The sequence below is a fragment of the Lissotriton helveticus genome, chromosome 8 (genome assembly GCF_964261635.1).
Source record: "Lissotriton helveticus chromosome 8, aLisHel1.1, whole genome shotgun sequence".
Classification (NCBI taxonomy): Eukaryota; Metazoa; Chordata; class Amphibia; order Caudata; family Salamandridae; genus Lissotriton; species Lissotriton helveticus.
In genome coordinates, this window is record NC_136069.1 from 1,146,596,205 (window position 1) to 1,146,609,318 (window position 13,114).

At 42.5% G+C, this 13,114-nt stretch overlaps 1 protein-coding gene across 2 annotated transcripts in view; it reads right to left on the minus strand.

Moving 5' to 3' along the window:
* TBC1D8 (TBC1 domain family member 8) overlaps positions 1-13,114 on the minus strand; it is a 559,729-nt gene that overhangs the window by 59,734 nt on the left and 486,881 nt on the right. For both annotated transcript variants that reach the window (XM_078658030.1, XM_078658029.1), the window contains exon 16: positions 4,809-5,049. In XM_078658030.1, the coding sequence (XP_078514156.1) occupies positions 4,809-5,049 (241 nt within the window). The remainder of the gene's footprint in view (positions 1-4,808; positions 5,050-13,114) is intronic.

The following is a 13,114-nucleotide window of genomic DNA, read 5'->3' on the forward strand; positions in this document are numbered from 1 at the left end:
GCGGGAGGACAGACAACAGTGTAAACAGATATTTAGTCCATGACAGCTGAATTAAAATCCGGTATTGATGCCATAAGCTACAAGATGGAGCAGATTCACAACAAAGACGACAAGCCGGGGGACAGAAACAGTGAGAGAGAGATCAAAGAAATTTGGATTTAGGATGTAGGGGCACATCAGTGGTGGTCCATAAACTGGAAGTGCAGACGCAGCAGGCCAAGGTCGAGGACTGGGATGGCGTTCTAGGCAACATTCACATTTTGTGATCAATAAAAAAAAAAAAATCGCAGAATAGGATCACTAGTCTTTCACTGATGATTGGTAGCAGCGTATTTGCCCAGGAGTTTTTTACCAGTATGTTCCCCAGTTCACTTAGTCCAAGTGGCCCCGGGTTGCCATAGTTCCAAAAGTTTTCCTGCATTGTCCCACACCTCAACCACAATAGTAAAATCAGCAAAGGAGATGAACAGCATTGTGCAAAGGTGAACAAGTTAATCTTGGGACGTTTATACTTCGCAAAACCCTTTAGCCTCAGACAGGACGTAAAGTTTGCTCCCAAAGAACAGTTGGCGTAATTCACATACGAAGTAGGAACAATGCTTCAATGGGGTTATTCCTACCTTTGCAGCAATTTTCTGACGAACTTGCAAAGAATCCCCAGAGTTAGCAGATGTTTAAACATGTACGCATTCGAATACGTTGCAACTTGCAAATATATATTTTCAAATGTGCCAATGGAAAGCATCAGTGCATTTGCAACGTTTCACTTTTTTTGTTTCTCCAATAGGGAGCTATTGTTCCCTCAGGTACAAACCCCTCTAAACCCCACATCTTTTGGGGTATTCCTTCCCTTTCCAACCCTTAAAAGAATTATTTATGCCCTTTGCCGAAGTAGAACTGCAACAAAAAGTCTTGTGAATGCCACAAACTCGTGAATATGTCCCTTTTCCCCACGTTTTGAGGTATCTCCGCCCACAAACTCCCCAACCCGTCCCTGTAAAGACATTTACTTGAACTTATACTTATGCCTTACTGCTGTAATTTGCCATCAGTAAATCTATGCACTGGTGCAAATGCAAGTTTTGTGAATTTTCAAGCGTAAATTATACTATTTGCATACACAAGTGTCACCCTGGTGTGCAACTAACTCTGAATCTGTCTGTAAATGGTTTCAGTGGACAGAAAGTATTATGGCGCTGGCATGCGCAAACATTTATTTTTACCAGGTCCAAGAAATATGAAAGTTCAGTTATCTTTCCTCCACACACTCTTCTGTCCACCAGAGACTTTGGCTGAGGCACATACAGCTCCAGCACTAGATAGACATTAAAAAAAGCTTGTGTAGCCACACTGCATGAGTTGAACAAACATGCCATAGAAGCTTATACACAGAATATATATATATATATATATATATATATATATATATATATATATTTTTTTTTTTTCGCAGTTTTATATAGCGTGGACTCGAAAGTATCAGAATGCTTTACAAGAGCACCAGGTGCATTACAGAGGGACACATTCATTTTTAGGTCGAGCCTAGAGGCAGCGTGCATGCGCTGCTCTGCAAGGCATGGTGTATTCCATCTGTGAAGATGGAACACACCCACGACACGCTCACCGGTTTTCATAGGCTGGTTGGTCTGCCTTTACTCAATTAATACTTTTGGTTGGTGTATAGTACATATTTGTCCCGCCTTGTGGGTGTTTCGTTCCTGCCCTGGTGAATGACCTTGCTACAGGGATACTTTTGTTATGGGCCATATGTTTTCTTTAACTGCACTACTTTTTCGAACCCCCCCCTCTGCTGGCTGGCACACGGTGCTTCTTGTTTGGCTGTCCAATCTAGATACTCACACCTTGCAGCTCTAAAAGTCCTCCTGTACTGCTAGCAGCTAGCCTTCTCCTCACAACTAGCGCTTACGATCTGCTTCAGGCAGAATTGCACATGTGCAAAGTGCAATGCCAGTGATGGAGCGAGGTGGCAAACGCAAACTTTTGTGTACCCCTCTCAAAGTTAATGTCCCATAACGTTAATATTTACTAAATTGTATGTTTTGTGAAATTAACCAACCATAGAGTAAGATGCACACATTATTTTATTATTATACACGGGAATACTAACTTTGCTTGCATGTTGCAATAAAAACTAGCTAATATGTATTGTTGTTGTGGTGTGAATTAATGCACAGCTTAAATATAAACAAAATGCAGACTAAATGTGCTTATTGTATACGTTTTGTGTTAAGAAGGGGTCGATTATGTAAGTATAAAACGCATTTATGTGGCTTATTTGCTAGGTAACAACTAATGGGAAACATTAGTAAGGTGGGAGGTAAACAGAATGGGTTTAAATTCAATAATTAACATGAATTTGTGTTTGTTTCTATAATAGTTCCAAAAGTGGCTTCTGAGGCCTAGTTAAAATGGACGCTCGGGTAAACAGTGAGCAAGAGCTGAACAGCGCAGGCAAGCCAAAACCTGCAAGTCAGAGTGAACTGCCTGTGCTCGAGGAGGTTCAAGGCTGCCTTAGCCCAGAACCTAGGATGAGTGCCAAACATGGACGCTTGGACGTTGTGATCATGAGAAAGGGTGCCGATGTATCTACTAGAAGAAATAGTAACACTATGGACTGTCTTAAAACAAAGACCCTTTATTTGTCTGCTGAACCATCGAGAAAATGATGTTGTAATGGTGAGATGATGCTCACCCACCCCGAAATTGTCCAATGAGAGTTTGAATAGGAAATGACAGTTACTTTTTAGATAGATTAAGTTAGGGAATTAGGGTATAAAAACCCCTGGATTTGACTAGAAGGGGTCGCTTTTCTGATTTCTACTGGAGATGCTGCCCGATTGCTGACCGATTCCTGGATGTAAGACTTTAATGCTTTTTACTTGTTTGCTTTACAGGACTGGACCCCTGGATTTGACTAGAAGGGGTCGCTTTTCTGATTTCTACTGGAGATGCTGCCCGATTGCTGACCGATTCCTGGATGTAAGACTTTAATGCTTTTTACTTGTTTGCTTTACAGGACTGGAGGATAAGATGAGGGTGTTAGTTAGGGATGTTGGAAGAGAATGAATTTGGAACTATCTGTTCTTTGCTAAACTTTAACTGATTTCTAAAATAAAGCGATTCTTTCCCGAGCTCTAAATAAAATGATCATTTTGAAATAAACTTTAAATTTTCCTGAATAAAGAATTTACTAATGCATACATGTCAGACATAATAAAGTTTTGCTGTTAATAAAATTGGGAAAATTGAATTTTAAAAGCTGGTCTTGTGATTTTCCTACGCCTAGTTTTCTTTCTAGCAGATCCATTGCCACTATGGTGGTGTGTCTGAATAAATTAAATGTTTGAATAAAACCATGGTAAAGTGTAATAATCTGCAGGTGTAAATAATAAATAGTTAAATAGGTTTAGACGCTCCACCAAATGTTACCTGCCTTGAAGCCAAGTTTAAGTGAACTGGGCAAATGCACAGTGTTATGGGCCCTACTGATGCATGATTTGTGAGTTTTAAGGTTTCAGGGAAATGGTGAGTATTGATTAGAAATGATTTCTGGAGCCGCGCTGTAGCACCAGCAGAGAAGAATTGAGCTGTTCCTGCTCGTCTTCTAGCTGCTGCAGCTTGGCCGTCATCTACACGGCCGCCCCCAGAGAACCCCCCGCACGTCATCATCTTCCTCCGGTGTGGGGCTGGACACTTCCCCACAGGTGCCCAGCGCTTCCCAGCTAGGTCCTCCCCGTCGGACGCCGACTACTCGTTTGACTTATTTTCATGCAGGACATCAAGACCCTCCCCAGTAAAGGTGAACGACATGAAAAAAATCATGGAAGCAGCCTACTCGGTTCTCAAAAAGCTGAGGTAAGTACCCGCCTCTTTACTCCACTAAAGCAACATGTTTTATTAATTGTACATAAATGTACACCTGCATCGGTGTGTTGTATGGCCCGTGTCTGTGTATGCGTTTGAGGCGCATGCATGCTCACGCTACACATGCACAATCTATATAAGTGCATTACTGTGTTGAATTGGGTGGAGTCATTATACTATATTAAAAGAGCAAAATCAATGCACATTGCACAGTGTGAAGAACAAAACACACGCCTGTAAAATAGAAGGCAGTGAAATTGACGATTGTGTTCAAAAAGCGGAGACAAATAGCAACTTCACCTCAATCTGCCTCTTGGTATCTGGTGGTCTCTGATCACTCAATTGGGCGCAAGGCAGAAGATAAGAGGTTCAAGCCAGGCATGTGGTAGGAATCATGAACAAACACTTTCCTCCTTTGATTTTCTCTGCACCCGTCCCCCATTAGCAAAGCGCGTAGGTCTTGCCTGTAATGCCGTTTGGGATATTAATGTATATTACAAGTTTTGGTGCTTGTATTGCCCAAAGTCGAGGGTAATATGCTGCTTGGGCAAAACACTTATAAGATCCCAAAGGCGAAACCTATTGGCTATGCCAATGCTTGTTTTTTTAGGCACGGGGAGTGAAAGTGATTTGCCTAAAATCACTGGGTGCTTGAGCCTCCCATCATGCTCGAACCTGGTTACCCAGCTTCAAAGTCGGCCGGTCTGGCCGTGCTGGGCTTGAAACTCAGCTTCTCATTAGAAGGAATTTCCTCCTACCTATCATGATGATAACATTTCATAATTGCACATACACTTGTGAAAACACAACATCAGGTAGTAAGGTAAATGAGATACATTTTCAAGAGTATATTTACACTGATGTAATTTACAATGTATTGAACTAAGGTTCACTGTCACTACACTGCATTCAAGCAGCCTTACCTAGACTGGTGATAAATCCCTTGAATTCGATGAAGCCGTCCATATTGTCATCAAGGAGTCGGAAGGCTCTTTCGGCTAAGACTTCGGTGTGACCGGTGCAGGTCCATGGTGAGACGAGCTTGAACAGATTGGTGAACTGCTGAAGGTCTATGCGGTACTGCTCGGCGTAGGGCCTGCTGGGGTCATGCCGCTGAATGATAGACGCAGCCCCACCCCAGTAGCAGCTGATGAGATGCTCCCTCTGGAAGAGAAAGCAAAAGAGGTAAAACAGTCGTTGTGTAGAGAACAAAGCACAAACAGCAGTACTGACAAACCTTCTAAAAGATACATTACATGCAGTAATTGCCTTTCCCAAATCTGCTAGACAGTAGCAGCAGTTTAATTATAGACAAATATTCGTACATATATACACATACACACACACATATATACACACACATATACATATAAAACCACATATATACACACATACACACACACATACATACATACACACACATATATACATATACACACATATATACATATACACACATACACACACATATACACACATATACACACATATATATATATATATATATATCTATACTACTATTATAAAGAAAGAACTTTGAACCTTTGAGGCGGGTAAACTCGGGAACCACAGCGCCAATCCACACACCTGATACATCGTTGTAATCGTCAGGGTGTGCAGATGGACATAGGCTATATAAAGTTAAAAAATATACGTTATTTAAAAAATTTAGCGAAAAAAAAGTAGTCCCGTGGAAGAAGCGCCGTCCGCGACCTGCGTGCTGACGTCAGGAGCGCGGGGAGGAGCGGCGTCCAGGACCGCGAGGAGGAGCGGCGGACATGGCGCGGGGAGGAGCGGCGGACAGGCGGGGAGAAGCGGTGACCAGCGGCGAGGGGCGGTGAACAGAGGAGCGCGGGGGAGGAGCGGCGGCTGAGGTAAGGCTCCGGGGGCAATGTCGGGCCAGGCGGGGGTCGGGGCGGGCGGGGGCCCTGAACACTCATTTAGGGACGGGCTGCTATGTCGGGGCGGGCGGGAGTCGGGGAAGCCTGATTGCTCCCGGACAAGGTCGGGGCGGGCTGCTAGTATATATATATATATATATATATATATATATATATATATATATATATATATATATATATATATATATATATATATATATATATATATATATATATATATATATATATATATATATATATATATATATATATATATATATATATATATATATGTACACACACACACAAACACAAACATATAGCCTCTGAGCAGTATGATGTGTTTAAAATGTTACACTGCACTACGGAACAACTTTCTTTTATGTTCATTACTTTCTTCCATGCCTATGAGGGGGACGGACTATAAATGCTTGCATGTATATTGCGCTTGCTAGATTGAGAATGGCTGCTGTGACAGTCGATACGCGTCTCTTCAGTCACAGGATTGAGGGAGACCCGAGGAAATAAAAGAAGCCTTATACCAACAGTCTTGAGTGCGTGCCTTCTTCCTGCATGGAGCAGCATTGTGTTTTGATATATACACATATATATATATATTTATATATATATATATACACATATATATACACACATATATATATACATATATATATATATCTACATATATACACATGCATATATGCACTTATACAAGCATATATACACATATACATATCCGTAGTGGTACGGAATTCGGATAAAGGCGGCAACGTGGTCATCTGGCCATTAAAGCAATACATAGAGGAAGCGATGCGCCAATTATCTGACCGCAATTGCTATAGATTGAGTGACAGACAAGTGACCAGGGCTGTACAAAATGAATGATATTCTAAACATTTAGCCTGGAAGAGTGTGGGGCTTATGAATCAGGATAAGTTTAGATTTCTCAAAAATGAATACCCCATCATGTAGTTTATACCAAAAGTGCACAAAGACACTTCCCAACCTCCAAGAAGGCCAATAATATCAGCTAAACAGAGTCATTTGGAAAATGTTTCTATTTATATTGATTCCTTCCTCCAAGAACATGTACAGGCCCTTCCATCATTTATACAAGATACCACTGACTTTTTAAAACAAATTCAGGACTTTGAATGGCGTAATGACTATCTGCTAATAGCATTGGATGTTTCCAATTTGTATACTTCCATTCATCATCATGATGGTATAAGGGCACTTGAATACTATTTAGGCACCAGACCGATCACATTTTATTCCCACGACAACATGCTTATTAGTTTAACCAGGTTTTGCTTAGAGAATAACGATTTCTTGTTTCAACAACAGGTCTATCACCAAGTAAGGGGCGTAGCTATGGGAGCAAATTTTTCCTCTAGCTACGCCTGCCTACATATGGGGTGGTGGGAGAGAATGATTTTAACTACTGTGTATGCTGAGACCATGGCACGGAATGTGGTCAAATGGGTCCGCTACATTGATGACCTGTTTGTGGTATGGTGTGGGGACAGAGTCAGTGCAGAGGAGTTCATAACAAAGTTAAATTGCAATTACAAACTTGCACTTTACATACAACATAAGCAACAGTTCCATAAGCTTTTTAGAGGTTGATGTATATGTGGCCAATGGTAAATTAGAAACAAAATTACATTGTAAGCCCACGTCAGGAAACAAGATACTTCATTCCACTAGCTTTCACTCCAGACATACCATCTGCAGCATCCCCTACAGGGAAATGTTGCGAATACGCAGGATTTACAGCAGGGAACAAGGTCTAGTAGCAGCACAGGAGGAATGCAAATCAAGATTTTTGGATAGGGGTTATTCCAAACATATAGTCGATGATGCCATACGGCGTACCAGGGCACTATCTCGCAAGGACTTGCTCCTTAAACCATCACAAAGCAAAAATAAACTAATGCTCAAATACCAACAACCCCAGACTTATCCTTACGTATAATAAGCAGAAGGACAGTCTAAACAAAATCTTTAAAAACAACAGGCATCTAGTGTTAAGTGATCCTGTATTGGGGGAGAAACTTCCACACACCCCCACTATAACATATAGAAGGGCCCCTAGCACTAGTGATTTCGTGGTCAGTAGTAGTCCCGAGATCAAGACAGGCTCAAGTTGGCTGAGAGAACGAAAAGGTTTTGTCAGGTGCTCCACTTGCAGGGCTTGCAACTATGGGGTTAGCAAGACTACTTACTGTTCACCTTTTAAGAGCAAGCCCTGTAAAACGAACACATTTTTAACGCCCTTTGCCAAACGGAACTTTTTCCTTCTGCCAGAACCTCACCTGCTTGTCTGGGGACACACGCTGCCGCTTGGGACACCCTGTTGGTCTCCTCCGCCGCCGTTGCACGTTTCCATCGGTGCACGGCCGCCGAGAGGGGAGACCACAACCCCCAGCGATCCCTGCGGGCGACCACGCCCACCACTCGTTTTGGCACCAGGAGGCGCATTTAAACATTGACCCGCTTTTATGGACTAATTCTACCTATTACTGTTTATTACATCTTGCTAAGTCCTTACATGTTGTAAACTACCTATTTAAGTGTCAGCAATTTTCAGCTATCATGACGACGAGAGGTATGAGGAGCAAAGCTGCTCAGGGTGCAGCACAGGTGATTGGCCCAATAGACCAGTATATTAATAGAGCCAACAACGCCATAGACCAAGGCATACTCCTGTTGGAGCGCAGAGTCTCACTAGACCTGGTAGCAGCTAAGCGCTCTTCACTGGGATCATTAGCGTCAGTAAGGACACCTAATAACCTGCGGGTAAATAATCCCTTAGTTGAAACACTTGTTGAAATTCACACTGTCCCAAATATGGTCGACTTGTCGGCCTCCTTGGCCCTAACGGATTCACAATTAAGCCAGCCGCTGGACAAAACCCCAGAACTTTTTGCTTCCCCGAGGCGGGTAAGTCCTGCCTTGGAACTCTCAAGGGGGAAAAGGAAGGGTGCTATACCCAAGAAAAAGAGGCCAGTAAAAACAAAAGTAAATGGGAAAGATCATACTGCATTAATCGATTTACCCTACACACAGGCCCAGGGTCAAGATTCATTGGGGCAGTATGATTTACAAACTAAACATATAGATATTGTAATTCCCTCCTTAGACGTAGAAAATTCCATCGACACTGGCAGCCCGGAGGGTGGATGCAAAATCTGTGCTTTAAACAACCAACTTCTAACTAGATTAGGTGAACTCATAAAAACCTACTTACAGCCCATAGTAACGACCCTTTCAAATCTAGAAAAGAAATTGTCCGATTTGCAGGCACCCGCACACGTTTTAAAGGCACGCGCAAATGTTCCCAAGGGGGTAGGGGTGGCTACAACAGGGCCCAAAATTTGAATAAGAACATCCTCCCGGTAGGCACTTTAAAAACAAAAGCCACCGTCCCGGCCACTAATGTAAAAACGAAGCCTGCCCCAGCAGAAGTGAAAAAAGCTCCTGCGGTGCTAAAGACCCCCGTTATACAAGACTCACAGAAGGCTGTTCCAGCTAAACCAGTAGGGGTACAACTTGCCAATGATAGAAACAGGGGGAGAACAGGGTTACCAGTGCACCTACCCCCGGAATGTAGCCCTTTTGCTGTGATAATGACAGGGGTCCCAGAGCTGAGTCCCAACACGGCGGAACCTAGTTGGTCCCTTAAAAACAAGGTACAGCATTGGCTCAATATAAACAGACCACTGCCCTCGCACTATGTGAGCAGAATTTCAATGGTCCGAAGGGTCCCCTGGATATGTAAGGAGTTGAAAAATATTCTGGGGGATTGTGTTATAGTCAACTTCGAAGACCCACGCACAGTTGACCATATTTGTTCATGGGCCGACAGTTAAGAACGACGGAATAGACACTAAAAGACATACCTTTTTCTACCCCCCAGTAAATTGCTACAACGGAGGTCAATTGAGGAGATTACCCACATTCAAACCACTTTTGACAACCTAGATGATACATCACAAGGCTTACTGCTAACAGACACGTATCCACAGGAGGATAGTATGGCCCACCTCGAAACTAACGATATGCCAAACCCCTATTTAACCTTCTCCGTTCTATATTGGAATGTAGCAGGTCTCCGCACGAAAACTAACCTTCCGACATGGTTAGCTACAGTTAGAGTACACCAGATATTATGCTTACAGGAGACATGGTCCACTGTGCCTATACATTTATTAGGCTTTAAAACCTATTATGTACCTGCCAGTCCTAGTACATCAGGCAGACCCAAGGGTGGACTTGCACTTTATGTAGCAAATAATCTCCCTTCGATGGAAGCAAATATCTTGAAGTGTAATGTGAACTATCAAATTTTAAGGGTTACATTTAAAAAATGTGTGACGTTCTTTTTTGTTAACTTTTACAACAATCTTTCTCAGGCAGACTGTGTAAATACTCTAACCGAAATAACATCCTTTTTGAACGAACAGCGGATCAAGCTCATTACCAAAGCATACTATTTGATATGGGGAGGGGATTTTAACATGCCATTATGTACTAATTGTAAGAACGGTAATTGTGGTCTTACGGATGTAAACGGTTCTCCATTAATACACTATCATCATACAAAGGAAGGTAACTGTTTGAATGAGTGTTTATTTTCTCTAGAAATGGATTTTGCAAATGACCTAGTTGAACCTCCTGTTGATTTTATGCCAACGTTTCATGGGAGGGGTCTGTCAAGTGTAATTGACTACATACTTTGTTCTCAAAAACATGAAGGGCCAATTGACTAATTTTATCACAGGTTCTGATACCAGCAGTGATCATTTTCCCAACAGTGTTTCACTACTACTTCGAAATGTCTTTTTTGAACCTGACAGGCTGAGTCTATTGACCCAACAATCATTGACCATGGACAAAGTAAATGGGTTTTCCGTAAAATGGGCTAAAATCGACCCAGCAGCAATTTCTAGTAAAGTTGTAAGCAGAGCCCTTCCTTGGTTGAACACTTGTCTAGCACTAGACTCCTCTCCAAAGTTGATCATCGACAGTTTTCTGGAAATTGTCAGAATAATACGGGAAGAGCTGACTAGCAATCAAAAGTCCAAGAAATCAAAAACTAACGGCTGGTTTATTTCAGATTGTCGTAAAGCCCAGAGTAATATAAAAGCAGCCCTGCATAAACCTGTTAGAGACCAAGATGAAATTAAATCACTCAGAAAGGGCTACAATTTAGCTCAATACAATTGCAGGAAAGAAATTAAGAAAAAACTGTGGGCCCAACTCCACGAGAGTGGTCTAACAAAAGACAGCTCCCTGTTTTGGCGCACGATTAAATCACCCTTTTTGGTCGATACCACCACTCCCCGCCATCTTGATGTGGTGGTGTCGGCTGAAGAGTGGGTAGCACACTTTTCCAAAATATTTGGTGATTCATCTACACAGAATATCACCGAAGTTAGGGAGGAAGGAAGTTTAAGTCAGACTTATCCAATAGATCTTGCGTTTAGCCATAAGGAGGTCATCAATGCATTATCTTCTTCTAAGACTGGCAAGGCACCAGGCCCGGACGGGGTACCCCTGGACATCTTTGCATACTGTCCAGACCTTTGGACACCTCTTATCACTCAGGTTATGTCGGCTGTGACAAACATAGGTCTAATAGACTCCCGGTCCACCTCAATTCTCCTTCCTATCTTTAAGAAAGGCGAGCGTAACAACCCAGCCTGCTACAGGCCGATCTCCCTCCTGGATTCCTTGGGTAAAGTTGCGGGTCGGTTAATCCTGGAGCGTCTCCAGGATTGGGCAATCACGAATAACATCATGACCGACCTGCAATACGGCTTCCAGGAGGGCCTTGGCACTGTGGAGCAGGCCTTAAATTTAGCCCTCTTGATTGGCAAGTATGTAGGAGTTAAGGGGGCTAATTTATATCTAGTTTACGTCGACCTCAGCGCAGCTTTCGATTGTGTCATCCATTCAAAGCTGTGGTCTATACTCGGTGAGCTAGGGGTCGACCCCCCTCTCATCAATTTTCTCCATGAACTCTATTCTAACGCCTCAGCTTGCGTCAGATATGGAGTGAATGGAGAATTATCACCATCTTTCGCCGTCAATAGGGGGGTTAGACAGGGCTGTGTCCTGGCTCCCTTCCTATTTAATCTGTATACAAATGGCCTAGAAGTGGCCATGCTTGAAGGGAGTCAGGACCTTCCAACTATTAAGCATCACCCTATCCCCGCATTATTATATGCAGATGATTCTGTTATATTAGCAAGAAAACTCAACCAACTTCAACTACAACTAAATAAGTACTGCGAATTTATGTCATCCCTGGGTTTAGAAGTAAATAAAAACAAAACTTTTGTAATGCATATTGGGCCTAGGGCGAAGAAAACCAAACCAATAGTTATCGATAACGTCAGGTTGGAACGAACCAAGGAGTATCCATACTTAGGGATCCTAGTGGATGATAAATTAAGCTGGAAGCAAGGTTTAAAAAATTGCTCTTTTAGAGAGCAACTTCAGCCCTAGTTTCCTTTTCAAGGAAATTGGGTAAGCCTGCCGCAGCGGAATTACTAAAAATCTATTATGCGAAATGCCATAGCATAGCGACCTACGGTGCAGGAGTCTGGGGGTACGTATCAGTTGAAGCCCTTCAAACAGTTGAGAATGGGTTTATAAAATATCTGCTGGCTGTACCTCAAAGCGCCACTACATACGGTTGCCACATTGAGCTGGGAATCGACTATCTGACCGATAACATCAGGGTTCAGCCGATCCTTCTGTGGCACCGTGTTTGGACCAAAACGCAGTGCCACCTAACCCGCTCACTCTTAACAGACTGCCTGGCCCTAGCTAATTGGCACAAAATTCCATGGCTCCAGTATGTAAAAAACTTCCTAGGCGACCTGGATCGTATTGTATATTTTTGGGACCCACCCACATTGATAGACATTTCTAGGAAAGAATTGAAAAAACTTTGCCTTTCTCATCTCAGGGAACTACGATTGTCACAGGAAATAAGCAAACCTTCAAACGCTCATATTCTAACACTTCAGACTACTTTGGGGATCCAGCCTTATTTAACTTTCTATTTAAGTACCTACGACAAATATTTATTGACTAGGTTTAGATTTAATACATTTTATCACCTAGTCACATATCCAAAGCAGCAAGACTGGTCACACAATTTAATGAAATGTCCCTGCGATGGGATTTCGGACCAGTCAACAATTCATATAATACTGTTCTGTAGATATTATACGACCCCACGTAAGCGCTGGATTTTGCCTGTATTGCGCTCAATGGGTTTGAGAATGTGTCGTCCTGCATACTTGGCACTACAGTCTTTGGACTCTGTATAC